This window comes from Excalfactoria chinensis, chromosome 1 (assembly GCF_039878825.1).
Source record: "Excalfactoria chinensis isolate bCotChi1 chromosome 1, bCotChi1.hap2, whole genome shotgun sequence".
Classification (NCBI taxonomy): Eukaryota; Metazoa; Chordata; class Aves; order Galliformes; family Phasianidae; genus Excalfactoria; species Excalfactoria chinensis.
The window spans coordinates 9,155,964-9,182,987 of record NC_092825.1 but is presented as its reverse complement, the minus strand read 5'-3'; the positions used below and the strand labels follow the sequence as shown (position 1 = coordinate 9,182,987).

Sequence of the window (27,024 nt, the reverse complement as noted above, 5' to 3'; positions counted from 1 at the left end):
AGAGACACTTCAGACCGTTTAACGGATTTAACGAAAGGCCAGACTCTCACTGGCACAAAATGACAAATCACATCCAGCTAGGGGAATATCTCGTCAGAGCCGATTCACATAAAGACAGCGCATTTAATGGCATTTGCACAGTATTGCAGTTTAATGTCCTTCTGCGACTCAAGCTCCATACACAAGTATTCCACTTATTTAATCACTTTTACTCTATTCACTCCTTTAATATACAGCTAGACGTCCTAAGCAAGTCTGATTATTTTCTCATAACACTCTAGGAACTTTGCTGCTCTGGACTCAATGGACTGCTTTTAAGATCAGCAATGAGAACAGGAGCTGAGAGATGAAGTTTATATTAGGTGATAAATATTTATCAGGATTGTCTTTATTAATATACCATCACAACAATAATTTCAAGAGCACACAACAATGTATTCTTTGTTTTATAATGTGCAGCAGAGTCACAGAATCACCAAGGTTGGAAAAGATCTCCAAAATCATCCAGTCCAACCATCCACCTATCACTAATATTTCCAAATAAATCACATCCCTTAGCACAATATTGAAATGTTTTATGAACACTGCCAGGTACAGTAAGTCCATTACCTCCCTGGGAGGCCCAAGTTTTCTTAACGTCCAACCTTAAGGCCATTCCCTTTAGTCCTATCCCTTGTAACATGGGAGAAGAGGCTGACCCCAATCTAGCCACAACCTCCTTTCAGGCAGTTATAGAGAGCAATAAGTACTCCCCTGAGCCTCCTCCAGCCTGAGCAATCCCAATTCGTTCAGTTGCCCCACATAAGGCCTGAGATCCAGACACCTTACAGCTTTGTTGCCCTTCTCTGGAGACACTCCAGGGCGTCAGTATCTTTGTTGCAGTGAGAGGCCCGAAACTGAATGCAGTACTTGAGGTGCAACCTCACCAGTGCTACATACAGAGGGATTATCATTTCTAGAACTATAGTAATTTTTTTAATAGTTAAGCACAGTATAATTTCCTATAGCAGAGTTTGTCTTCATTGGCTTCATCAAGTTACTGAAGAGTCTGGTCTCACAAAAAATAAGGAAAAAAAAAAAAAAAGAAAAAGAAAAAAGTATTTTTCCTTAGGGGGAAAAAAAAAAAAAATCACTTCAGCAGGGAGATAATAATTCACACACCATTAACTTCTCCAGCTAGCACCTATTCAGGCTAAAAAATAAGACCAAAGCAATAACACAGGTTTAGAAGATAGAAAATGAGTATTTACTTAGCATAGCACTGCAAGCCTCTCTAGACCTGAAAAAATCAAACATGGTTCTCTAGTCTTTGCAATCATCCCTGTCCTCAGAAAATTTCTTGAAGGGTCCTAGGAGTGAAAGACACTTAGATGTACTTTCTCATCTGCACTGTTCCTACAAAAACTCCCTTGTATGAACACACCAAGATGTAGTAGAAACTTGAATCACTGCCTCATCTTTTAGCCTACAATACTGCCCCATCATTTTTTTCCCCTTCTTTACTTATAGTCTGTTAGTAGAGTACAGAGCAGATAAAAGGGGGAGAAGGAGGGAAACAGAAAAAGTAAGATCAAGATTCATCTGACTGGAAGTCTACAGCAGAGTCAGTCCAGTCTTTCTCTGATCTACCGGTAGGTGTCTAAAGTGGACCAAATGAATTGTGAAAGCACCATGGAAATGTCTATTTCTCTCTACAACTTGCAGTTTGTTTAAATATCTGGCTTACATGCTGACATCTGTATCACAGAAAACAGAATTTATTTACATGAAAGTGTGATCAAGCAATCCAAATTTTCCAAAGGAAATTATCATATGTGCTTTAATCTCTTAACCCTAGCAAGAAGGGTTATTCAGCTAACAATTTGTAAGGAAAAAACTGAAGCACAAATTCTGCCATGTGAGCATGAAACCAAGAATTAAACTACAACACACTCATGTTCATAGTTACTAACTCATTGAATCATAGAATCCTAGAATGGTTTGTGCTGGGACAGACTTTAGAGATCATCTAGTCTGACTGCCCTGCCATGGGCAGGGACACCTTCCATTAGATCACAATGTTCAAAGCTCTGTCAATTCTGACCTCAAAGTTGTGGATGCTAGATGGAGCATCCACAACTTCTCTTTTTCCAGTATCACATCACTCTAATAGCATAAATTTTCTTCCTCACATCTCATCTCAATCTGCCCTCTTTCAAATTAAAACCATTACCCCTGGTACTGTCACTATAGGTCTTAGCAAAAATGTCCTTCTGTTACAATGAAACAAATTACATCAAGGCAGGATTTGTGAGCAGAAACGCCTCAGCATGATGTAATGACTTCTTCTGCAATATTCCAGAAAACCTGAAATTGATAATCTCCATTGTATAAGCATCAAATGTAAAATGGACATAAGCATCATTAGCATCTTCACTGACAAATTTTGGTGATTTGCTTCTCCAAAATACGGTTAATTCACTTTTATATTTTAAGTTTTTCCAACAGGTTTAACTACAGCTCTGAACCAAGCAAAACCTTTTGTTTTTCTGAATTTAGAAAAAATAATCCAAGGATCAAGACTGAATAATTATTTCTGCTGACAACACAGTCTCCCTTGAGGGACCAATATGCCCACTGTTATGAAATATCAAGTCATAGTAACATTTATCTGTATGAGCTGAAGTCTCAAAGCATCAGTCCTCACTTCAGAAATCAATAAAACACTATGATGCTTAATATTTTATTGCTTCTTCGACTGCCTTTCTGAGCTTTTACTGAGTTATTAGCTTTTAGTAAGTCACAAGATCCACACGAGACGAGATAGGATTTAAAGCAGTATTTCAGTCTCCGTTGCCACATCTTTGTTATAACATGTAATGGAGAGGAATTTAAGGGTCCTGCCTAGTACATGGCAAATTAGGATTGGAATCTTTACCTCTTCAAAATATGTCTACCAGAAGAAAGCTCTCTGGCTGTCTGATGGCTGCCATTAAAGGGTCAAAAATAATTAATGTGCTAGAGGCTCTCTTACTGCTGAAGTTAATGAGATTTACTGTTCTGACAATTAAGAGCTCTCGTGTCACCTATTTTGTCTCTTTTCATGACAACTTTACGTTTTGGACTGTATATATTAAGTTAGACTTAGCCTTATCAAATTATGATGACCTATGCGAAAAAACAAAAACAAACAAAAAAAAAACATATCTTATAGGCAATGTATAAAGCTGAGTTTCTTTCTCAATTCCTGACTGAGAAACAGTAATACAGAGAAAATTCTATGCCAACACAAATAAATCCTTTCATCCTCTTACATTAAGGAGCTATATCAGTCAGGTAAATCAGCTTGCTATATGCCTCCTTTTTTTCTGATGTAGAAAAAATAGTTTGTAGGGTGCTGGTTTGCTAATGCCATATTTTCAACTGTGATCTGCTGTTCACCCATCCTGTTCAGCAGTCTTCAGGTTAAGTTTCATAGCTGCTAATCCACAGGTAAACACTACCCCACAGTTTTCTCTTCCACGTTACATGTGAAATTACTTTACAGTCTATTCTCACCCATTTTTTGACTCAAGCCAACATCTTTAAAATTTATGGATACAGCCCTGAGTCTGTTTTCTTCTCAAATCCAGAATCCCAAACCTAATCATAAAAGATTTATACCTGTAGTGAAAAGTCAATAGGAAAAAAATAAAAAAATAAAAAAATCATTTACTGATCAATTATAAAAGACAGAAGATGGGGATCAAGAGAACTATGAACACAGTAGAAATTGATTACTTTGTCAATGTTCTCTTCTTTTTATTTCATCTTTTTGATCTTGCCTATTTCAAGTCTCATCTGGCTTTCCTTGAGCACAAATTAAAACTTGCTTCTGCCTGAATCCACCTCAGATGTTTTTATGCTCTTACAGTTTCTTCTTGTTTTCAGCCTATGTTTCTGGCTTCTCATTTATGTATCTTCTCTTCATTTGCAGCAGTTTGCAGACCCATGAGACGCATTTTGGTTGTACTTAAATGGACACTGATATATAAAAATCATTGTTGTGTACAGCTCAGGTGCTCTTGTCATTTTGCCATGGAATTCTTTGTTTGCAGAGATCCAGTGCTAACAAACTAAATATATTGTGTTGCTTTTATAAAAAAGACTACAGATTAAATTCCATTATAGAACCAAAGGACACAGTATGATATTTCACTGAAATTTCTTTAATTAGCATCTTAAGGTTGTTGCAATTGTCTGCATACACTCCATTCTTTTAATGACAGTGCTTCTCCTTGACTCCCATGAAGAGAAGGTAAACAAATTACCTGAAGGTCTGCAGTATTGTTATAAAGACCAAGATTTATTGTTATAAAAACCAAGATTTTTGCTTTAATTATTCATCATTCAAGGTTTTCACTTTTATATAATTTTGTAAAAAGCAAATTGTTGCAGTGAGAGCAACTTCATTTTTTTCTTAAATCAATTAGCAGATTGTGGCATTAAGGACTTTCAGTAACCACACAAATTATTCAATGTCATTTTCACAGGACTGAAAAGTATTGTTCTGCTTCTACAACACATTATTTTATAAGCTTATACTAAACACAGGAAAAAAAAAATAAAACCAAAAACATGCCCACATTTAGAGGAATGTGACATTTCTCCCCCCTTATTCCTTAAATAAAAAGAAACATACAAATGATATTAACATCATTTTCCCCCATATTAATTCTGTAAAGCTATTTTGAGCAACATAAAAACTACAAATGGTGCAGGGTAGAAATGTATGTTCAGGCTGGAGAATATCCACTTATGTGTGTATTAAGTGAAACTACCACAGTGTGTTATCAGTGCCAGGAGGTGCAAGGAAGAAAGGTAAATAAGAAAGAAAAGCAGGGAGAAAACCAATAGAAACAACAGACAAACAAACAAACAAAAAGTCTAACAATACTAATTTTGCTCCTTTTTTACATGGAGATTAATTCTACCTCCCTCTTCCATCCAAACAAGATTGATGCCATGATAACCCTTAGGCTAATTTGGGGACAATCTGACCAACCTACAAGTGCCACAGTGCAGCACTGTGCATCTAGCTCTCAGGAAAAAACTTTGACATAGGAAACACAGCCTGGCTAACAGGGAAAAGGACATCAAAATGTCAGCTAATTTACAACTCATCTATTACTCATTAAGCTTGTCCTTTGCACACTGTTTTGGTTGGCTTTTTTGTTTTTTATTTAGTGGATAGAAGAAAAATAAATAAATAAATATCACCTTTGTCTGAGGACACACAAAATTAGCATGGCTGCAATTTGTTTTTTGGCTCCCACAGTGTGCCCTGGAGAGCAAATCCCCATGGCCTGCCACAGCAGTCAATTAGTGTATTGCAGTTCAGCCTTCTCTGATTTCCTTCATCCCTGCTGTTGCTATACGGCCCATGTCACATTCAAAGAACTTGATTTGTTATTCGCTAATTTTCTTACATGCAAGCAAATTCAGAAAAAATAAATAATTAAAATAAATAAATAAATAAACACAGCACAGTTGCTGATGTGCAAGTGGAAGTGCAGGTTTTCATCCCTTCCAATTCAAATAGCTGAAACCCTGCTGAATACTACTTGCTTGTGTTTCTGTGTACGTTTTGCTGTCTGGTTACCTTTGCACACTAAAACATCTGTTCAATATGCTTCACTGCACTTCCCAGACAGTGACAAAAATAAATGTCAGAGAAGAACTGAAAAATCAAAATACTCAGCTGGATTTAGCCCTCTTTCTTAAATGATAACACATGCCACAGGTAGTACCAGTGCTTTACAACATACACAATGGCTCCACGTACATACTCAGTTAATATGCATTTGCAGATTGCTACAGTATTTATTACATGAGGATAAACTCATCATGCTTTAGGATCAGAACCGCCTACTACAAGGCAGTTTAAGTCAAACTTCCAAGACAGATGATTCTGAAGGAAGAGCAGCATCTGGTGATAAATGCCTAAGAGTATGAAGAGCTTGAATTCTATTCTCTAATTAAAAATGTGAATATTAGTGAAGGAATTTAAAAGGTTTGTTAAGATTTACTCTGCTACAGAAAATGAATTGAACTGAAGGGAATTAATGAGCATCACAGGCAGTGCCAGTTTCCCAAGAGATACAGAGGAAGTCTGCGTTCCTATCTTAGACTAAACAACTTCCTTTTATAAAGTTGAATTTAAACAAAACAAATCACATGATGTGGTTTGTTTGGTTTTTTTTTGTTTGTTTGTTTTGTTGTTGTTGTTGTTGTTTCTTTGTTTTTTGGTGTTGCTTTTTTTTTTTTTTTTCTTTCCATTTTGTATTCAGCATTTAATAAGTAATAAAAACATGTCCCTAAAAACAACTATGAAAACAAACTCATTGTGGTATGACTTGTGTTGGGGGATTACACTTCCTTACACGCAGCTCCAAAATGTATTGCAAAGACAATATACATATAAATATACATCATGCAATCCACTCAGACTCCATCACAAAGCAATGCTCCAACAGAAGCACAGGTACTGACACTATTGGCATATCAGTCTTCATTTGTAACACCTACAAAAAATTGGTAAGAACTGTAATCTTGTCAGTTTATCTAGGACCTTCAATATGTTGTAGGCTGCTGTGAAACAGCTACTGACAGAACTGCTAACAGGTCTAAGAAAACATTTCCAGACATTTAGACATTTTTCAAACAATCATCAAGCCATTGCCTATGGAGTTTACTTGCTAATCACAACTGTTTCCTGTTGGCTTTTGCTGTAGTGCTCCATTTTTATCATAACCACTAGAACTGTAGATAAAATTGCCTATAAAGATAACAGAGCATATATTTTTAGTCTATTTTTGTGAAAAGCAGAATATTACAACAGTTCTTACTACACTGCAATGAAGTTCATCTGCAATACCTTTTAATCTTTGTATTTGTACATCTCTTTATGTAGACAGTAGTATTTTCTGATACTTACTATTATTATTAATAAGTGACATATTAGATTAGCTAGACCACTATCAAATATTTTAATTCATAGCATAGGAAACTTTCACATATGCCCCAGTTGCTCTGGCACGTGTTGGTACAAATAACACCCCATTAAAATACCCTGCTTAAGGGAACAAAAATCTGTTTCCATCAGCACTAATCACCTTCCACACACACTCGCCATTCCTCATCCAAACACATCAAAAAGATACTGGAAACCTCTGTGGAGTTCAGATGCAATTTGAGAAGACAGAAGTTTATTCTTAAGTGGTAAGATCAATCATACAGCTATCTACTACCATAAATTTAATTCAATGTAACAGAACACAATTCTGTCATTTCCAGGCTGAGAAATGGTAGCCAGTAAAGAAGCAATTAGCAGTATAATATTTTTGTGAATGTGTTAAATATCAGACAGTACAGAAACAAGTATGAACTGATCGTCTGAATGTTTTGAAGCCACTGTGAAAATACCTTCTCTTGAAAACATGCACTAGTAGCATGTAAGCAGTAATGATGTCCAAGACACTGCACAGGAGTAACCTGACACAGAGATCTCAATAGAACTGCAGGAAGATAAGCTCCCCTGCTGAACTGAACATAACACACAGCTAAATAATAAATCAGAGCATGTAGACAAGCATCCTTCCAGTGCATAGCTTGTTCCCACTATTCTGCCACTTCATGCCCCTTCTACAAATTGGAATGCAAGGTCAGTGGCTGACCCAGCTGTGATTTCAATTGGAACCTCCCTAAAGAAGTCTTAACAGAAATATTTCATTTAAACAGCATTACCAAGATTTTAACTAATACTCTAAAAGGCTATACAAAGCAAAACTAAATGCTGAGCAAAAGGAAAAATAAAAATCATATTTGTGTGGCTTTCATTAAGAGAAAAGCTAAGCTGATGCAAACCTCCACAGCTCCAAGGAGTTTTGACTGATCTTTTGTTTAAAAACCCTATTCATGGTGGAGGGATTGGAGCCATATGATCTTTGAGGTCTCTTCCAATCCAAATCATTCTACAACTGCATTCTCCACTATCTCAGCTGTAGTCAGCTACTGTCTGTAGCCTGGATTTAGAAAATAACACAAAATAAAATAATAAGATGTATATTAAAAATTAGAAATTATACAGAAAAATCAGAAGGTATAAAAATAATAATTGATAAAATTATTCCACTTAGATTTATACTTTGTGGATGAAAGTCAGTGCTCTGTATTTCCTCTACACACACGTTTATACATGACATTTTTGAAGTTTTAGTACACATAAGGAGAGCATATTTAGATATGCTGCCATCTATTTTAAGTGGTCAAAACCCACAGAATGTTTCAGTACATGAGAAACTCTCAAAAATGCAACATGTCATGGACTGCTTCTTTGACTTCTATTCTCTTTCATTGCTCATGCAAGGATCAACCCCATAACGTTCTTCAGTGATTAGGTCTCCTGGTCCAGAGCTTACCTGGTGGGGAGTCTGGCATGCCAGTGACACTATGAGAGGAGGAGAGGAGAGGAGAGGAGAGGAGAGGAGAGGAGAGGAGAGGAGAGGAGAGGAGAGGAGAGGAGAGGAGGAGGAGAGGAGAGGAGAGGAGAGGAGAGGAGAGGAGAGGAGAGGAGAGGAGAGGAGAGGAGAGGAGAGGAGAGGAGAGGAGAGGAGAGGAGAGGAGAGGAGAGGAGAGGAGAGGAGAGAGGAGAGGAGAGGAGAGGAGAGGAGAGGAGAGGAGAGGAGAGGAGAGGAGAGGAGAGGAGAGGAGAGGAGAGGAGAGGAGAGGAGAGGAGAGGAGAGGAGAGGAGAGGAGAGGAGAGGAGAGGAGAGGAGAGGAAAGGAAAGGAAAGGAAAGGAAAGGAAAGGAAAGGAAAGGAAAGGAAAGGAAAGGAAAGGAAAGGAAAGGAAAGGAAAGGAAAGGAAAGGAAAGGAAAGGAAAGGAAAGGAAAGGAAAGGAAAGGAAAGGAAAGGAAAGGAAAGGAAAGGAAAGGAAAGGAAAGGAAAGGAAAGGAAAGGAAAGGAAAGGAAAGGAAAGGAAAGGAAAGGAAAGGAAAGGAAAGGAAAGGAAAGGAAAGGAAAGGAAAGGAAAGGAAAGGAAAGGAAAGGAAAGGAAAGGAAAGGAAAGGAAAGGAAAGGAAAGGAAAGGAAAGGAAAGGAAAGGAAAGGAAAGGAAAGGAAAGGAAAAGGAAAGGAAAGGAAAGGAAAGGAAAGGAAAGGAAAGGAAAGGAAAGGAAAGGAAAGGAAGATAACAAAACAAACGGGGACTGCTCACTGCCTGCTCAGCAACAAGAGCATTACAGCCGCCCACTCTTGCACCATCCTCCCAAACACACACAACAAAAACAAAATCATTGCTCCACAGTGCTCTGACTCAGAAAGGGTACTCAGGGAATAACTGCTGAATTTAGCAGCAGAGGCTGTCTGTTTAGTACTTTACAGTGGACTGAGCATTAATGAGTCACTGCTGTTGTAGCACAAACCAGTGTTGAGAAGAAGCCTGGCCATAACCAGTATGTGAGAGAAAATTGAAACCGAAGGGTTATGTAAGGGTTTTCTATACAGGAGGGCAAGACCTTAAGCATCATACCATCATCAGTGATCTCTTTGGTTTTGGCAAGCGCTCCCTGATAACTCTTTGCAGGGGGCAAAAAAATCCCTTTTGTAATGAAGTTGAAATGTGCTGAGATTTGTACTATGTCACACTGGCAAAACACTTGAGGAAATACTCTCAGAATACAACCACTGATACATTTCAGGTTTGTTAACTACAACTTTAAAAAAGTGCAGCATTTGAGGTGAGGTGATGTAATGAAAACGCTATAGAACAGTTCCTCCTTTGCATGGCCCACTCACTGTTGTGCTGGCTACATTACTAGGGGATAGGAACTCAGAGCTTTTGACTCTTCTTCACACGGCCTTCTCAAGTAAGTCCACCACATCACAGAAACATTTTTCACTGTACTAATTCAATATGGCACAAACCAAGAACTTTGTATCTTTGGTCTGGAGTTAATTTCAGAATTCATTAAGTCAATAAGGTTATTTTGTATTAAGGGGGCTATCAAGGACCCCAATTCAAGGGAAAGTGCAAATTCTGCTTTGTTTTGTTCTACTGTTTAAAAGGAAAAGAAACATCAAATTATTTCATCACTTACTTTAGCACTCAACTTGTCACGTGAAAACTAGCAATATATGAACAATTAGGTCTGCCATAATTATACCTGTCATATTTTCACAGAACAAAATTTATTGCCTAAGGTTAGTTTTAATTACAATCAAGTGGGGAGTGACTGAAGTTTTAATAAGAAATACCAAATTGAAAATACATTAAATCCCCAAACAGTTATATTATTAAAATAAAAAATCTCAGTGTCAGGGTGTACTGACTCTTAAGACTGGCAGAACTTCATTTGTTATTAATAAATTAAGAACTTGCAGTAGGCTAATGATAACATTTAACTAAACATAGATAAGGTGCTGAAAATTCACAAAATACATTTACTTCAGTGAAGGACAAGGAGTATTGGTTTATAACTAGGAGAGGGAATATTTATAAAGAGAAAATATTTTACTCAGGGGATAGTGAAACACTGGGACAAGCTGCCCAGAGAAGCTGTAAATGCCCCATTCTTGGATGCATTCATGGCCAGGTTGAATGGCCAAAGTACTAGGCACCCTGATCTAGTGGGTAGCAACTGGATTGGAACTGGACAACCTTTCAGATGCCCTCGACATTAAGCCATTTTGTGGTTCCATGATAGATATCACCATCTGCACATTTGACTCTATTATACTCATGTTTTTCAGTACTCAATATTTGACTCTATTATATTCAATACTTAACCTGTAACAGTGCCTTCTAAAGGACTTCTATTTCTGAGACCACTTAAAACCCTATGTTGCTATTTTTTTTAAATAATTCTTACAATTAATATTAATTTAAAGTGATTATTTTTCTCGCCATCAGAATCCAATGCCAATCCTCTGTCTTGGGAACTGGTATTCTACATCTTCCACTGATGGTAATTTTGTTTGACAAAGAGAATTTCCACCAGCCCAAGAGAAAACCAGAGAAGAAACTGATTGTTTTTGTGCTTGCAAAACATTAACAGAATTTTATAAATATAGTGTATAAGGTACTACAGGCATACTTTCTAAAAAGGAAGAATACAAAAATATAAGATAGATTAAGAGCCTAGAGCTTGCTTAAGTAGAACATAAACAAACAACAACAACAACAAAACCGACTTGAAAAAAATATATTCAGTAACCTTGCTGACAAAGCTTAAGAGAATTCCCTTTTCAGAGCAAAGGCATCCCCAGGTAACTAGAAGTCTGACACTGAGGCATTACCTGAACTGTGAGAGAGGCTACTTACCCTGCAAATATCCATCTATAGAGATTAATTCAGAGGTACCCAGTCCAGACCATCTGTCATTCTTTACTAAAACATCTTGAAGAGTAAAGAAGATAATAATAATGTTTAAATGTATACAGACACTAATAGGAAATAGATTTCATTCTCATCCAAGTGATATGCAAACTAAGATCCAAGCCCTTCTGTATTATCCTCTCTTTTGATTACACAAATCCTCCGTTCCCCATACAATGGCTCAGCAATGGTTGAATGGAGGAATGATGAAGGAATAATGTAATTCCACTCAATCTAGCTTGTGATTAAGTGACTGAACATACATTTGGTCCCAGATCATTAACTTCCTGGACAGCAATTAGAGATATAGAATCTTATTCCAATATTTAAAAAGTTACAAAAAAATAGCAAAAAAATAGTCCCTCTCCCTTCCAACACTAGGATCTGACGTGAACACTTGCTTCATCATATTAACACATCACAAAATCTTTGTTATTTGAGGCTTCCCGATCAAAGGGGAACTTCTAATTCGCCAGAAGGATTAACTTAAAAAAACAAGTGATGCACCTCAGACACCAGTGATTTTGTATTGTCTTTTCTACAGGTGAAGTAAACATTTGTTTATCAGCAGATTCACAACTGGATCACAGAAAGTTACACACTGCAATTTAGGCCTTCACAAAATAGCGCAAAACTATGCATTCTGCTGCTTTCATTCAGCAGATCCCACTTTCTGATCTTTTCCACAGAGGCTCATGGTGTAAGAAAAGTGCTGGGTTTCTGGGGAAATATGCCTTCTGTATTAATAAGTGCATAAAAGGTCAATGGTAGCATAGAAAGTTGACAGGAACTGCCCGTAAGGAATGTGTAAGCATAGAAATTTCATTAGAAAGCACAAAAGGTGAGATAAAGGTGGACACCTTAAAATTGTGAAGAAAAAAACAAACAAACAAAGAAACAAAAAAAAATTATCAAATATGTCAAGAGAATGAATTACCTAAGCCTGCATTATATGACCAAGAAGACAGAAATATGGGATTTCTTCTTAACTAGCCCTACAGCAACTTATTTCAGAGGATTCAAGCCCTGATGATCTGACTCCTTTACAGCTTACCTGCATTCTTTCTCACAGCTTCCAATTAGCCACAGTGCTGAAATACCAGCACAGAAAATGCTACCAAAATGCTTGAAGAAAAACTCAAATGTTTCTGGAAGAAATCCATTACACTATTGAATTCAAACTTTTATTCAGCCCTACGGTGCATTTCAGGATACTTTAAGTGTTTACAAAGCATTATAATCGCATTATAGATGGATCACATAACACTCAGAAAATAAAATTCTGAACTTAGAGGGGGAAAGAAAAAAATTGTTTGAAAGGAAAGACAATTTGACTAATTGTTGTTGAACATTAGATTATGCAATGATATAACCAGCAACCAACATAAATGTGTGGGGTTTTATTTGTTGCAGCAGTGGAAAACAAGGGAACAAAGCTCTATGATGGGCTTAAAAATCAGAATCTGATGTCCTTTTCAGAATTTAATAGGTTCCTGCAGCAAGAGTCATACTGAAGTTGAAAGCTAGTCAGACGTATGTACAGATCAATTTTTTTTTTTTTTTAATTTAAGCCTACTCAAGCTCCACAGTCACCATTTATTGTGTTCAGCTACATCTTACTAAAATTTGACCAAGAAAAAGGAAACAAAAACAAAAACAAAATAAACAAACAACAACAACAACAACAACAAAACAAACAAACAAAAAAAAAAAACCCTGAAAATAACAGCAACGCATTCATTAGGGAAATGAAGTAACTGTAACTATGCTTTTCTTTCAAATAGAAAGGAATATATATATATATATTCTATTGAGAAAAAATAAAATCAGAGTAGCAGTGATTTACTGTCGATTTTTCTTATTGTTTGTTTGAAAACTTACACACATCTAAGACTTCTGCCACAATCTTATGATCTTGGGCTTGTGTGTGAAAGGACTATGTTTGAAGTTAGAAGAGAAATGAGTGAAAACATGCTGAAAGATGAATAATCTCTAAGGTCCCTTCCAACTCGCCCGATACTATGATACTTTGATACTATGATAACCTGTTACCAGTCATATTCTAGAGGATGAACTAGAGCATGATGCAGCCAGCCAAGATTAGTAGAAGACCCTTATGCATCTAAGGATCTTCTGTTCCAAATATGTACATAAAATGATTAATGGGATGGAAGTAACTGCTATAGAACAGTTATTCATTATCTGTAAAATATAGAATAGCCAGGACTCCTTTTAGAAGACACAAAGGCTGACAGCAAATTTGGCTGAGGCTATCTACCAAATGCCAGAAGTGTCATATAACAAATCTGTCAATATTGAACTAGGCAGCACCCACTGAAACTGGTCAGAGTTCAATTTAGAGCAGATAGGAGAAAACACTTTTTTACTTTACTCTCAGAATGACTTACTGCAGGACAGAGTGGAACAGATAGTACAGGCAAGTTTCTGAATAGGCTTAGCAACAGATACTGAAGGAAACAAGCAGAGATGTGTTCTTTAAAAGTTCTAATTAAAATATTGTTAGTAGATGACACACATAATGGACCATAGACAACACAAGGTTTGCATGCTCTCCTTACCCAACATCTTCCCACATTAGTGTCAGGTCAGAAGACTGACTGCATAGGCTACCTTGACCCATGGCACTCCATATGCTCTTATCCAGTATGTTAACTGCTGGCTCAAGTTATCACTCCAAATAGAAAACTGAAATCTTACTGTTTACTAGGGGAACAAATTTCTGTGGGCCTTCTAACTACTGATAAATTTAATCTTTCAGGTTTAAATAGCTGAAGACCAACATGACTCAATGTAATGAATAAATTGAATCAGTTCTCTCATACACTTCAACTGAACCAAGCATCACCAATTCAGTTCAATAGAAGTTCAATAGAAGCCTTCCTGAACCTTGACCATATATGTATTACTAAGGAAAAAAAAAAAAAGCAACAAGAAAAATGTAAAAACACAAATAACAAAGAGCATGTCAGGAACTCCTCCTGTTCCCGATAAAATCTGTCTTGCTCTGAAAGGTCTTTTATTTCCAACATTACACACTGATTTGCAGAGTGAACACATCGCTATAAGAACAGGACATTGAAATTTTAAGCCTGGAGACCCTAAAGTCCTTGATGATTTTGCACACAACCATTAGGCAGGGCTCCATTCACCTTCATTTGTGTTTTTAATCTGCCCTCTGAAATGTAAATGAAACTGAATTGCTCTCAAATGTTCTGAGAATATATTAAAACTCTTAAATCCTTATAAAAAGTGGCACAATTCAAAAAATTAAATATAACAAGTTTTGCGGTTGAGTTTTGTTTTTTTGTGTTTGTTTTTTTTTTTCAAGATGGGAATTAAAAATCACTAAGACACATTCCTCCTGTCATTTGGAATATATATATATATATATAAAATGTTACTTGTATTCATAGTATCATAGTATCATAGTATCGTGCGAGTTGGAAGGGACCTTAGAGATCATCGAGTCCAACTCCCGGGTTTCGAGCCCCCTGTGTAGCGAAGCGGCACTTCTACCCCTGCGCCACAGGGGGGATTCGAACCCGGGCCCTCCAGTGCCGCAGGCAGCAGCTTAAACCGCTGCGCCACTGCATATTAGTAATATGTAACTGCATATTACATATTAGTAATACATTGTGTCCTCTACAGCCAAGTTATGACATATGGCTCCTTGTTACACTGACCATTAATGCTACTAGTAGAACAGAAAGCAGCATCTCATACAAGCCATCATTGGTAAAGGAAACCCATAGAAACACTAGATGTTAGCTGGATTATGGTATAAAAACTACTTTACAGAAACCCTATGTTTACTGTACAGCTATGATACAAAGTAGTATGGGCTAAAATGATCTCAAACAGAAGGCATTCTTACAGAGCTGAATGTAATATTCACAGAATCACATAACTGTATGGGTTGGAAGGGACCTTTGGAGATCACCTAAGTCCAGCAACCTTGCTAAAAAGCCTATTTCCTAGAGTAGGTCCCAGAGGCAAATGTCTAGGAAGGTTTTGAATATCACCGAAGAAGGAGACTCCAAAACCTCCATGAGCAGCTTATTTCAGTGTTCTAACAGAGTGGAATCTGGAAATATATTTATGAATATACAGATTTTACAGCATACTTAGAAAACAGGGACTGATTGCTTGGACTCAGTTACCCTGAGAAGCATTTACAAGATTAGGTGGCTGAATAATTAAATACAGATTAGTGTGATGCTTTAGCAAGGCAGTCTAATTTGAACTTCTAATATGCAGACTAGGGAAAAAGAAAGGTTTCTTACACTCACATTCAACGTGCTTAGTCAGTCAACATACAACAGACAAATCAGAGAAAAATAAAGTAGCATGAAATACGTGTTGAAAAAAAGAAATAAAGTGTTTTACTACGGAAGACCATTCTCTTGTAATAATTTCAAATAGCTGCCACAGTAAACTGTCATAAATCAATACAATTTTCAACATATTTATTTTGGGGAGATTATCTGAATAGAAGTTCTCAGATCAAGAAATAAACAATTACAGTTACCTTTGTCTATCAGGCAGAAGCAAATAAAAGGAAAAGAGAAATATATTAAGAATGCCATGGTTTCACCTTGGTGGATAGCAAAACTCCTTCCCACAGAATGCAGTCCTTCCTGAATTGAGCCCATGAGGTTTTCCCCACAGGCCACAGCTCTCACATATCATATACCAAGGAGCCTAACCTTCAGGCACTGCTCCAGCACTGTTCCCTCGGGAAGGAGCTCCCCCAGTCGTCCTGCCTCACTGCAGGCTACTCTCCACAGACTGCAGTTTCCAACCCATGGCTGATCCTGCAGGGGTATCCTTCAGGCCACATCCACTGTGACACTGCGGGCTCCTCCATGGCTGCATGTGGAGATCAGCTCCATACTGTGACCATGGCCTGCAGGAGCAGCCCGCTCCACCCACAGGCCTGTCTTGGGCTGCAGGGAGCTTCTGCTCTGAGCCTGCAACATCCCCTGCACTGACCTTGGGGGCTGTAGGGCTGCTTCTCTCTCATTTCTCACTTCTGTCTCCCAGCTGCTGTCGCACAGCAGTTTTGCCTTTCTTAAACCTGCTCACCCATTGACATACTCAGCTCTGGCAGCAGCGAGTCCTTTATGGAGCTGGCTCTGATCTGGCACGGGGCAGTGCTGGACTTTGCTCACAGAGGCCACCCCAACTACCAAAACCTTGCCACAAAAGCCCAATGCAAAGTAGAAACTGCCTGAGGGTAAGTTTCAGCTAAGCAGGGTAGCAATGCCCTGGAGGCAAAAGCTGGGATAAATTCAGGAAGAGAAACAACAGAGGTTCGAATTGCATTTTTGTTTGTTTGTTTTAAAACTGAGCTTCCAGAGCTAAAAACAATATCAAAGTGAAAGGAAATCTAAAGAACTCTGGAGCAAAGTTTCACCTTTTCACAGTTGCTAAACCAACCCCCCAGCTCAGGCTAGTACATAGTGTAATGGAGCTAGGCACCTGCAGCACATCTTTCTCAAATGAATTCAAGTATCCATAAATTTCAACAAAGAAACTCACTTGTAAAACACATAGACACATACACACACACAAAGAATTCCCAACAGTGTTTAAACAACAGCAACAACATAGCCTTTAGCAAATTAGCCATGGATATTTGTTTTATAAGGGAATTAGCTCAAATGAATAAATGAAGCAGACTGAATAGAAAAGAAATGCTGCAGCAATCATCACTCCTGTTTTCTCTCTGTACCTAATGGGAAAGCAACTAAGAAGCTATGGTATCAGTGACCACCTACCAGGTAGGGAGAAAGAAGTTAAACTGTGAAGGCAAACATACAATGATATTATTAGCTGCAAGCTCTTTTTAGAAAACCCATTACCTCAGTCACTCTTAGAAACTCGAGCTGCAATACAGTGCTAGCAGGACAGAGATTCAGCAGGTGTCTCTCTAAGCTAGCATACTAGATATCAATTCAGCATTCTATACAGTTCTGGTCTACAAAAATCAAAATGATGACTCATGGCTATCTATGGGAAGTGGGAGGGATGACCCATCTTTATCTATCAACAGGAATACAAGATCTGCAGTAGCAGAGCAACTAAACCATGGAAAGCAAAAGCACTGAAACAGGCAATATCTGTAAGAACTTCCATCACAAGCCTTTTTGATTTATTGTTCCAGACTTTTATGATGCCTTGCAAGTTATGTGAGTTATGTGAATCTATCCTCTGAGGCATAATGTTGTATCTATAGAACCTGGATTTCAGTTAATAAAACAAGACTCAAGGCAAGATAAGTAAAAACAAATTCATATATCTGACAAGTGGACAAGCTGACAAATGTTTGACTTCATAAGTGTCACATATCACTAGCTGTCATTCCAAACCATAATATTTTCTGCTTCAGCAACTACAACTGACTTTCAAAATAGATTACATTAACATCTGGAGATTTAAGTAAGGTTGGTACAGGCTAACTGACTCTGTATTATAGTCCAGAAAAGCCTTTTTCCCTGGTGTGAAAATTTTCCAGGCAAAGCCAGTTTTAAAAGAAACACAGTACCAGTTTTAAACTCACCTGCAATGCTTCTGTCAGGTCTGAAGCTGCAGTTTCTATTATTTGGAACAGCTCTAGTAATGGACTGAAATCTAAACATAATGCTCAAAAAGGAGATGACAGTGTCTATTCTGAATACTCGCATGAAGTATTCAGAAATAAAGTTTAGACATTTCCCATCTTGGTGAATTACTCAGTATACACAGAATTGATGGAGATATAAAAAGTAAACTTATAAATAGAGCTAGAATCCTAACTGTGTAAACCTACTGAAGAAACACATAATGGAAAAAACATAAAGAATGGAAAAATTCCCAATCCTTTTTAAAGTGACAGCTACTCTACCCAAGAGTCTGAAAACACATTACAAATGCTTATTTAAGCTTCCCAGTTGTATTGTGAGATACTGAAACCTTATTTCAGATGGGCAGGAAAACATGAAGGATCTGGATACACCTTAACAGCTGTGTTCAAATGTTATCTAAAGTAGAACTCCTCATTCCCAGCCACAGTGGTGTACCTTGGACATCTCCCAATGTCATGTACAGGGAACCTGTCTCCTAGCTCACAATCTGTGCCTCAGTTTCCATGGAAACTCACTTTGCTTATCCTCCAGAAGAAACTAAGGCATAAAGGCTAGAATGAAGAGATCTGATTGTAACGTCTAAAGAAATCTCAACAGTAATATGCACCCTGCCTTGTATCAGGAAATAATGTTGCCAGCAGGACTACTCCTGTAAGTAGGAAGTAATCACTCCTCTACTTAGCACTGGTGACTCTGGACCTCGAGTACTCTGTTCACTTTTGGGGCCTCTCTATGAGAAAAACATTGAGGCCAGAGAAGGGTAATGAAGCCAGTGGGGGGTCTGGAAGACAAGTCTTATGGGGAGCGGGTGAGGATACTGGGAATATTTAATCTGGAGAATAGGCTCAGGGGAGACTTTCTCACTCTCTATAACTACCTGAAGGCAAGTTGTGGCGAGGTGGGGAGTCTCTTCTCCTATGTAACTAGTGACAGGACTAGAGGGAATGGCCTCAAGTTGTGCCAGGAGAGGTTCAGGTTTGATGTTAGGAAATCCTGAAGAGTGGTCAGGCACTGGAAGGGGCTTCTCTGGGAGGTGGTGGAGTCACCATCCCTGGAGGTGTTCAAGAATCATTTAGGTGTTGTACAAAGGAACGTGGTTTAATGAGAAATATTGGTGACAGGTGGATTGTTGAACTGGGTGATCATGGAGGTTTTTTCCAACCTCAGTAATTCTATGATTCTGTGAAGCAGGAAATAGCACATTTTGATGTTGTTTCCAAAATTTCCTGCAGGTCAGGCTTGAAAATACTGTTTGTAGCTATTCTTTTGTCATTATTTTCTCTCTTGACTTAAACTATCCATTACCTAAAAGATCTGAATGCTCTTCAGATGAAAAAATTACAAAAATGTGCCAGAAAGTAAAACTGAAGATCTTCATCTGATAGATCAGAGATGCTCCTCAGTACTTAATGAGTAATAGGCTATTCAGTTGGGAAAAATAAGGTTAAGGGCTGCAAAAATGCACTGCACCTTAGGTATAAGATGCAACACTGGGTCAAATATTACTTTAATCTAAGATTTACTTCATTTGCCCACAGTGCAAAGGGAATGTGAGAAACAAAATCCCTAAACACTTCTTTCAAATACACCCTTCTCTAAAACAATTTATATTCTAATTAATTAATTAATTAAAATAATTAAATAAAAACAATTTATAAAGCATGACAACAAAAGTCAGGATCTTTACAAATCTTAAGTTTACTGTGGTATTCTGAGTGAGTAGTAAGGAGATGTTTAATGAGTCAATTCTGTAACTTCCTGTTCCTGATTTTAAATGTCACTAGGGAAATATTTCTAACTCCTTAAACCGTATTTTATAAACATTAACAATTCATGCACTCTTCTCTGTATTTCTAACAATACTCATAAAATACTTAATGTACATTCCTCTTCTGGTATTTTCATCCTAACTTTTTCTTCTGTGGTTCACAGTTTCCAGCAACCACTGCCTAGCAAATACCTCTGAGTTCACAACAGAATCATAGAATGGCTTGGGTTGAAAAGGACCATAATGAACATTTAATTTCAACACCTCTGCTATGTGCAGAGTCACCAACCACTAGACCAGGCTGCCAGAGCCACATCCAGCCTTGCCTCAAATGTCTCCACGGAACAGTATCAAATCAGGGTTTCCTCTTTTCTCTTTGTCCACAATATGCCTACTTCAACCAGCTTTGAAACTGCTCCCAAGCAAAAATTAACATGGAAGAACAGAATTTCATTCTTTACAGGGTTAACACGTCACCAATATCCAAATAATCCTTATTATCTTCACATACATAAAACAGACATGAAGTCACAAAACTTTCCAAGTTACTCAAGACCTTCTGTGTAAGGCACATACATTTTTACTTTCACAGAGAGTTTTTGAGCACAAAGGTACATGAAAACACAAATAATTTAGTATGCAAATGTTATTTTTTATTTAAAGGTGCTCTTGCAGCTTAAGGGAAGCCAGCATACTATTAAAAAAGTCATCATTAATACTTGCTTGTTGAAACTTTGCCCAAACATTGTTTGTGCAGCACGCCTAGGGAAAAATCATGACACCCCTGGGATATACTTGTGTCTGAACAATGACACTGCTGATAACCTTCACTGGCACCTTTCTCATCGCATTACTGGAGGATGTATGATCCTCTTCCATCAAACTCTTTTCAGGATTCAGGTCTTAATTAACACTTTGAGTCATGTTAGCCCCAACGGTAAAACCCTCTGTGCAGTCATTAGTAACACTTCCATTCAACTACACTCCTGATTTCACAGAAAATGTGACCCTGGAGTTTTAAGAAAACTCAAATTTCAAATAAATGACTCAGCTTCATACAAAGTTTACAAAATATATGCATAAAGGCAGTCCTTGACAAAAAGAAGAAAAATGCATACAGAGGTTGAAGAAATTCTTTTAGTATACATTATTGGCTCAGATTCAGGAAATAACAAACAAGCATCATGTGTACAAAAACATTCCTTAGAACAGGAAGGTTTAAAAATCAGGAGTCACTGAAAGCTCTGATATAAATCCAGGATAACTGCAAATAGACAAGCCAGTACAAATAACTGAGCTACAAGGAGCCATTAAGGTGATAGCACAAGGGAAACCAGCATAAAATGATCTAGAATTAAAAATCATGTAGAATATGAGTCAGCAAAGAGATCTGCCTATGGCTAAGATTAATAAAAGGGTATTTCTCCCCTTAAGTAATGTTTTTTAGGCTTTTTCTTTTTTTGAATTTTAAATTAGACTAAGTCCCTGGGTATATGAATATGCATAAGAAATGAATTTTTTAAAGAAACAATAACAGAGCTCCTCAGAACAGCTAACCTTGATAATGGTTGAGCAGAATATCTGAATTAGAAATCAAAAGCTAAAGCAAACACTGACATTAGTATTGAAAGGATTAATCAACATTGACTCAGCCTTATTAATTTTGAGATACAGTACTTATTTCTAAATGATTGATTGAACATAGCTGGAAAGCTGATCTGAAGCAAAAGACTCTGTCAATTTTATTTTTGAATGCATGTAAATATTTAAATTAAAAACAAATAGTAATAACAACAAAAATAAAATGGAGAGAGGGAATGCTATGAAAGCACAGTAGATTACCACAGATATATATATATAGAGAGAATTAGGACATAGAAGTAAACAAAATTCACAGAACCTTGTGGTAAAGCAAATACTGGAAATCTGATAACACATACAAGTCAGCTCAGTCCTTCTTGAACAAGAGTAAAGTTTCAGCAGATCACTTCAAGCAGTTTGCTGAAATAAAGAATTTCATATATGTGTTGCAATCATATAGTTAATGTTTGCAAATTCTGGTGGTTCACAGTCAAAAAAGAAGTCCAAAATTGTAGAGGTTTTCTCTACAGCACTGATTAGTATCTGAAGAACGGCAAACCAAATGCAGTTCCGGGAAGCAGGTGAGAGCTAAAATACTGCCACCGTCTGAGGGTGAATGTCACCCTGCACTGGTACAGATGTCATGCCAAAATCTTGCTGGTAAGCACAGAACCACTGTGTACATCCAGAAATGACGGCATGTAGCTCAAAATAGTAAGTGCTGTACATTTGCTGCAGCACTGGCAGTAATGCTGGCCTTGAGCATTAAGGATATTGTGAGTCACATTCTCCAAACTAATAAAATTGGTTTTAAACTTATAAGTATTTAGCCACTAGTACAACTGAAGGACCTTAATTTGCCTTCAGGATGTATTGACTTAATTGTTTAAAATTATCTGAGAAGTCTAAAAAACACTTTTTTTTTTTTTTTTGGAAAAAAAAAAAGAAAAGAGATAAAAGTGATCTGAAGGAATGTTCTTTCCCTAATTTAATCTTCTTTTGTTTCCAAAATTTAATCTTCTTTTGTTTCCCTAATTTAATCTTCTTTTGTTTCAAGGAACCTAATCCTATTACCATCTTCAAAGAGTGATCGAGAACTTGCCTAACATGAGGTGGGATGCCCTTCTTCACCTAGATTCACAGAAGAACTGTTCTAGAATCTTTTATAAAGTAAGCATGATATACTTATTTTCTCAGGGCTTTATTATCACATCATCACACAACACACGTACACAAAACTCCCTACAAGAATCCTAAGGAAAACAGTATGAGTTGGTTATAATAACTTCAACAAAACAGACTTACATGAATTCATGGAAAATAATGCGGGGGGGGAGGAAGGGTAGGAAGTATATTTTGCAGTAATAATACAAAGTCCATAGAGTACTACATAAACACATGCCTAGTGAGTTGAGAGGAAAGGAAAGAGAAATATTATCTTCATTTTTCATCCATTAGACGAAAGCACAGAGAAGATTTTACCAGATAACACTGATTTCCACTAAGTGTTATGGAAGCTATGGGAAATATAAGAATAAACTCTTGCTAAGCAGAAAATACATACCTTCTGCAGTACCTATGCACAAAGAACTGACTAAGCAAATGACCTCTCATTTCTCTCATTGCCTAAAAGAAGGTTAGTCCCCAGCATAGCATGCAGCAGCAGTTTCACTTGCAGACTGATTCTCCAGTTGAGTAAAACTGTACTGATAAAAGGGCTGCTAGGATGGAACTCATTTCTCCCAGCTTTACACCTGCAGCATAGACATATAGAACCAGACACCTCTAATAAAGAAAGAGAGAAGTCCATACTTCTGGCTGTAGTTCGTCCAATTTTAAAGGCATACTGAGAATGTGTCAGGTCAGTCCTGACTGAGAAGTGCCTGCTTTGTTCCACTGAATGAAAAGGGAGTTTAGGACAACCAGCAGAGTTTTAAAAATCTACATCTACAGTGCAGATGTATAAAGTTAGGTGAATTAATCCTTCTTTCTTCTCATTTCCACTTTAAATAACATATCTGAACTCATCTGCAAGTCAAAGTGGATGTGTAATTCCTCAGGGGATCCCAACCTGCTATTCCATCCAGGCCTATTCATGAAAGCTTTGCTCTATTAAAAACATATTTATGAATTCATCCAGATCCCCCATGTATGTTTGGCCACTATCTTCTGAAAAGCAAACTAAACTTTTTTAGAATTCATATTTTTGCAAATGAGTAAAAAAAAAAAAAAAAAAAAAAAAAAAAAAAGCATATCCAAGCTTGGTGCCTACCACAGTAGAACAGAAACTACTGACAAAAGCCTTTTCAAGAAAGAAGTAGTTTCTGTGTATTCAAATAATAAAAATCAATAGATTACTAAACAGCATGATCTTCACACTGGCAGTTCAGGACTGACTTTGCTGGTACATGACTGAAATACAGATAAAATTATCAGGTCAGAAGAATAAGTCTGAATATAAACCCGATTCACACATGGCTACATTTGTTGAAGGAGAATTGGTTGCTACTAACAAGGATGAGCGAGGAACTGAAAAGGTGAAAAGACCAAATATTAACAGTTTTATTTAGCAGTTATACTAAAATTAACACTGTAACTTTAAAGACACTGTTGTATTTAAATACCTTAAGAAAAGGGATGTTTCCTCAAGATCATGACTGACTGTAGAATACAGCAATCTTTAAATCATAAACATTCATATGCATCACCTAGAGGAATATTTTTCAGTCTCTTTGTAACTTGATTTGTTACTTGGACATGGTTCCTAATCTGTCAGTCAATATTATAAGCATCTGCATCATGCCAACTAACTGATGAGTTCATTTTCTACCATGAAGTCACGAGCTCTTTCTACATGTCATGTCCTGTACGTATCAGACTGACATTGCCCATGAGCATACAGTCAGGGAAAAAAAAAACAAAAAAACAACAAAAGCATGGTTCAAAAATACATATATACATATATGTATTTTAATGGTAAATAGAAAATATAACCAATTAGTACTCACCACCAAAGCCTTAGATCTGTTGCTCAGCAGTTTTTCAATGTCTCTGGCTGCAATTTCCACTAGCTGACGAGGATTGTTGGCTTCTACAGTATACAAGTCTTTATTTTTCAAATATATCTGCACAGAGGAAAAAAACAAACAAACAAACAAACAAACAAAAAAAAACAGAAATAAATGAGCACAGCAGCCAACATTCAAAATAAAAGAAACTGATTTGACACAACAGCCATCAATAAGTCCTCTGTTCTTACTTGATATCCACAGAAAGATGGAAGGAAAATCCCAGCATGCTCTGTGAAAGAAACACTTCACCTTTTTGTTTAAAAGGCATAAGGTGCTACTAAAAATTTTCAAAACTGACTGATTCTGGTGACTGAGTATTCAACTCCTAAATGCTCAAGGACTCAGATTTCTATAGAGGACTAAGAGAAAAGTAAAACAGATCCCTTAAAATGAATGAATATGAAACCAAATTATTACTGCTGAATTTAATTCTTGAATACTGAACAACAAACATTTTGTTTGAAGTAAATAATTTAAATTATGATAATGTAATCAATTTAGTCCCTCATCGATTTATTCGCATTATAGTATTAGTATTCATGAGGAAAGAAGAGGAGAAATAAATAAATAAGAGAAAGAAAAGGGAAAAAGGAGGAAATAAAGAAGAAAAAAAAGGAAAAGGAAAAATGTGGGAAAGGAACTATAATTGTGTTTCTTCTGTGTCGTGAATAAAGGATATTTCTTTTGAAGACCTATTAAATGTTTACCAAGCAGAACGCATATGAAGAGTATAATAGAATTTGTTAAACAAGGCTTCTGTAATGAAATGCATCTAACCACAAGAAGAAGGAAAAACAGAAAAAACATTTCCCTCTGTCTTGTATGTCCTCCTAGAACTGTATAAAGAAAAATGCACTAACTGGCAAAAGGAAAAATAAATAAATAAATAAATAAATAAATAAAAAGGCAGGTACTTCATGGGCAAATGGGGAGAGCTAACTTAGGCAACCAACAGATGGCCTGAGTTTACTCAAGCACTCCACCCCTCTGAAATACTGCTTGATGGGGCTGTGCTGTCTCCCAGGAATCAATACCAGGCACACACAGGAGCAGGTCCAGGACTAACATACTGGCTGAGATCCAGCACAAGAACCAACAAACTGCACACCAGTCTGAGTCTACCAGGTTTCTCAGGTTAATGCTGTGGAGATCCAAAAGAGACTCTCCAAAATCCACCTCTATCTGATGCATGTAGCTGATAGGCATTGATTACAAGCAAATTTCTAACAATTACAGTTACAACTCCAAGTTTATATCAGGCACATCTCATATGTGGCCAGATGGCATGCATCCCAGGGTTCTGAAGGAGCTGGCTGAGGTGGTTGCTGAGCCACTCTCCATCACATTTGAAAAGTCATGGCTGCCAGGTGAGGTCCCAGATAACTGGAGGAAGGGTTACATCACTCCCATTTACAAGAAAGGGACTAAGGAGGACCCAGTGAACTACAGGCCAGTGAGTCTCACCTCTGTGCCTGAGAAGATCATGGAACAGACCCTCCTGGAAGACATGCTTGATCACATGAGGAATGAGTGTGTGACCCGAGACAGATATCACGGCTTTACCAGGGGAAGGTCATGCTTATCAGTCTTGTGGTCTTCTATGATGGAGTGATGACATTGGAGGACAAAGGGAAGGCGACGAGTATCATTTACTGGACTTGAAAAGGCCTTTGACATGGTCCCCCACCACATCCTTATCTCCAAATTGGAGGGATGTGGATTTGATGGGTGGACCACTTGATGGATAAGAAATTGGTTGAAAGGACACAGAGTGTGGTGATTAATGGTTCTATGTCCAGGTGGAGGCTGGTAATGAGTGGTATCCCCACGTCTTGGGACTGGTACTCTTTAACATCTTTATCAGTGACGTCGATGATGGAATCGAGAGCACCCTCAGCAAGTTTGCTGATGACACAAAACTGAGTGGGGCTGTTGACACAGAAGGAAGGGATGCCATTCAGAGGGATCTCAACAGACTTGAAAAGTGGGCCTAGGTGAACCTAAAGAGGTTCAAGAAAGCAAAGTGCAAGGTTTTGCACTTGGGCCTGAGGAATCCCAGGCATATATAGAGACTGGAAGGAGCAGTACTTGTGAGTAACCCTGCAGAGAAGGACCTGGGGGTCCTGATGGATGTGAAACTTAACATGAGACAGTAGTGTGCTCTTGCAGTTTGGAAATCAAACAGTATCCTGGGCTCCATCAGGAGAGGGGTGGCCAGCAGGAACAGGGAGGTGATTATCCCTCTCTACTCTGTTCTTGTGAGGCTCCATCTGGAGTACTGTGTCCAGGTATGAAGCCCTCAGTACAAGAATGACAGACAGCTGATGGTGAGGGTCCAGAGGAGAGCCATGAAGATGATCAGTATGCTTGATCACTTCTGTGAAGACAGGCTGAGGGAGCTGAGCTTGTTTAGCCTGGAGAAAAGAAGGCTGCTGGGTGACCTAGTCGCTCACTTTTAGCACCTGAAGGGAGCCTATAAACAAGAGGGGAGTCAACTCTTTGAAAGGGTGGATAACAGCAGAACAAGGGAAAATGGTTTTAAGTTGAAGGAGAAGATTTTGGC

At 37.6% G+C, this 27,024-nt stretch overlaps 1 protein-coding gene across 3 annotated transcripts in view; it reads right to left on the bottom strand.

Moving 5' to 3' along the window:
• CACNA2D1 (calcium voltage-gated channel auxiliary subunit alpha2delta 1) overlaps positions 1-27,024 on the bottom strand; it is a 335,419-nt gene that overhangs the window by 240,285 nt on the left and 68,110 nt on the right. For all 3 annotated transcript variants that reach the window (XM_072326869.1, XM_072326871.1, XM_072326870.1), the window contains exon 3: positions 24,399-24,515. In XM_072326869.1, coding sequence (XP_072182970.1) covers positions 24,399-24,515 — 117 coding nt within the window. The remainder of the gene's footprint in view (positions 1-24,398; positions 24,516-27,024) is intronic.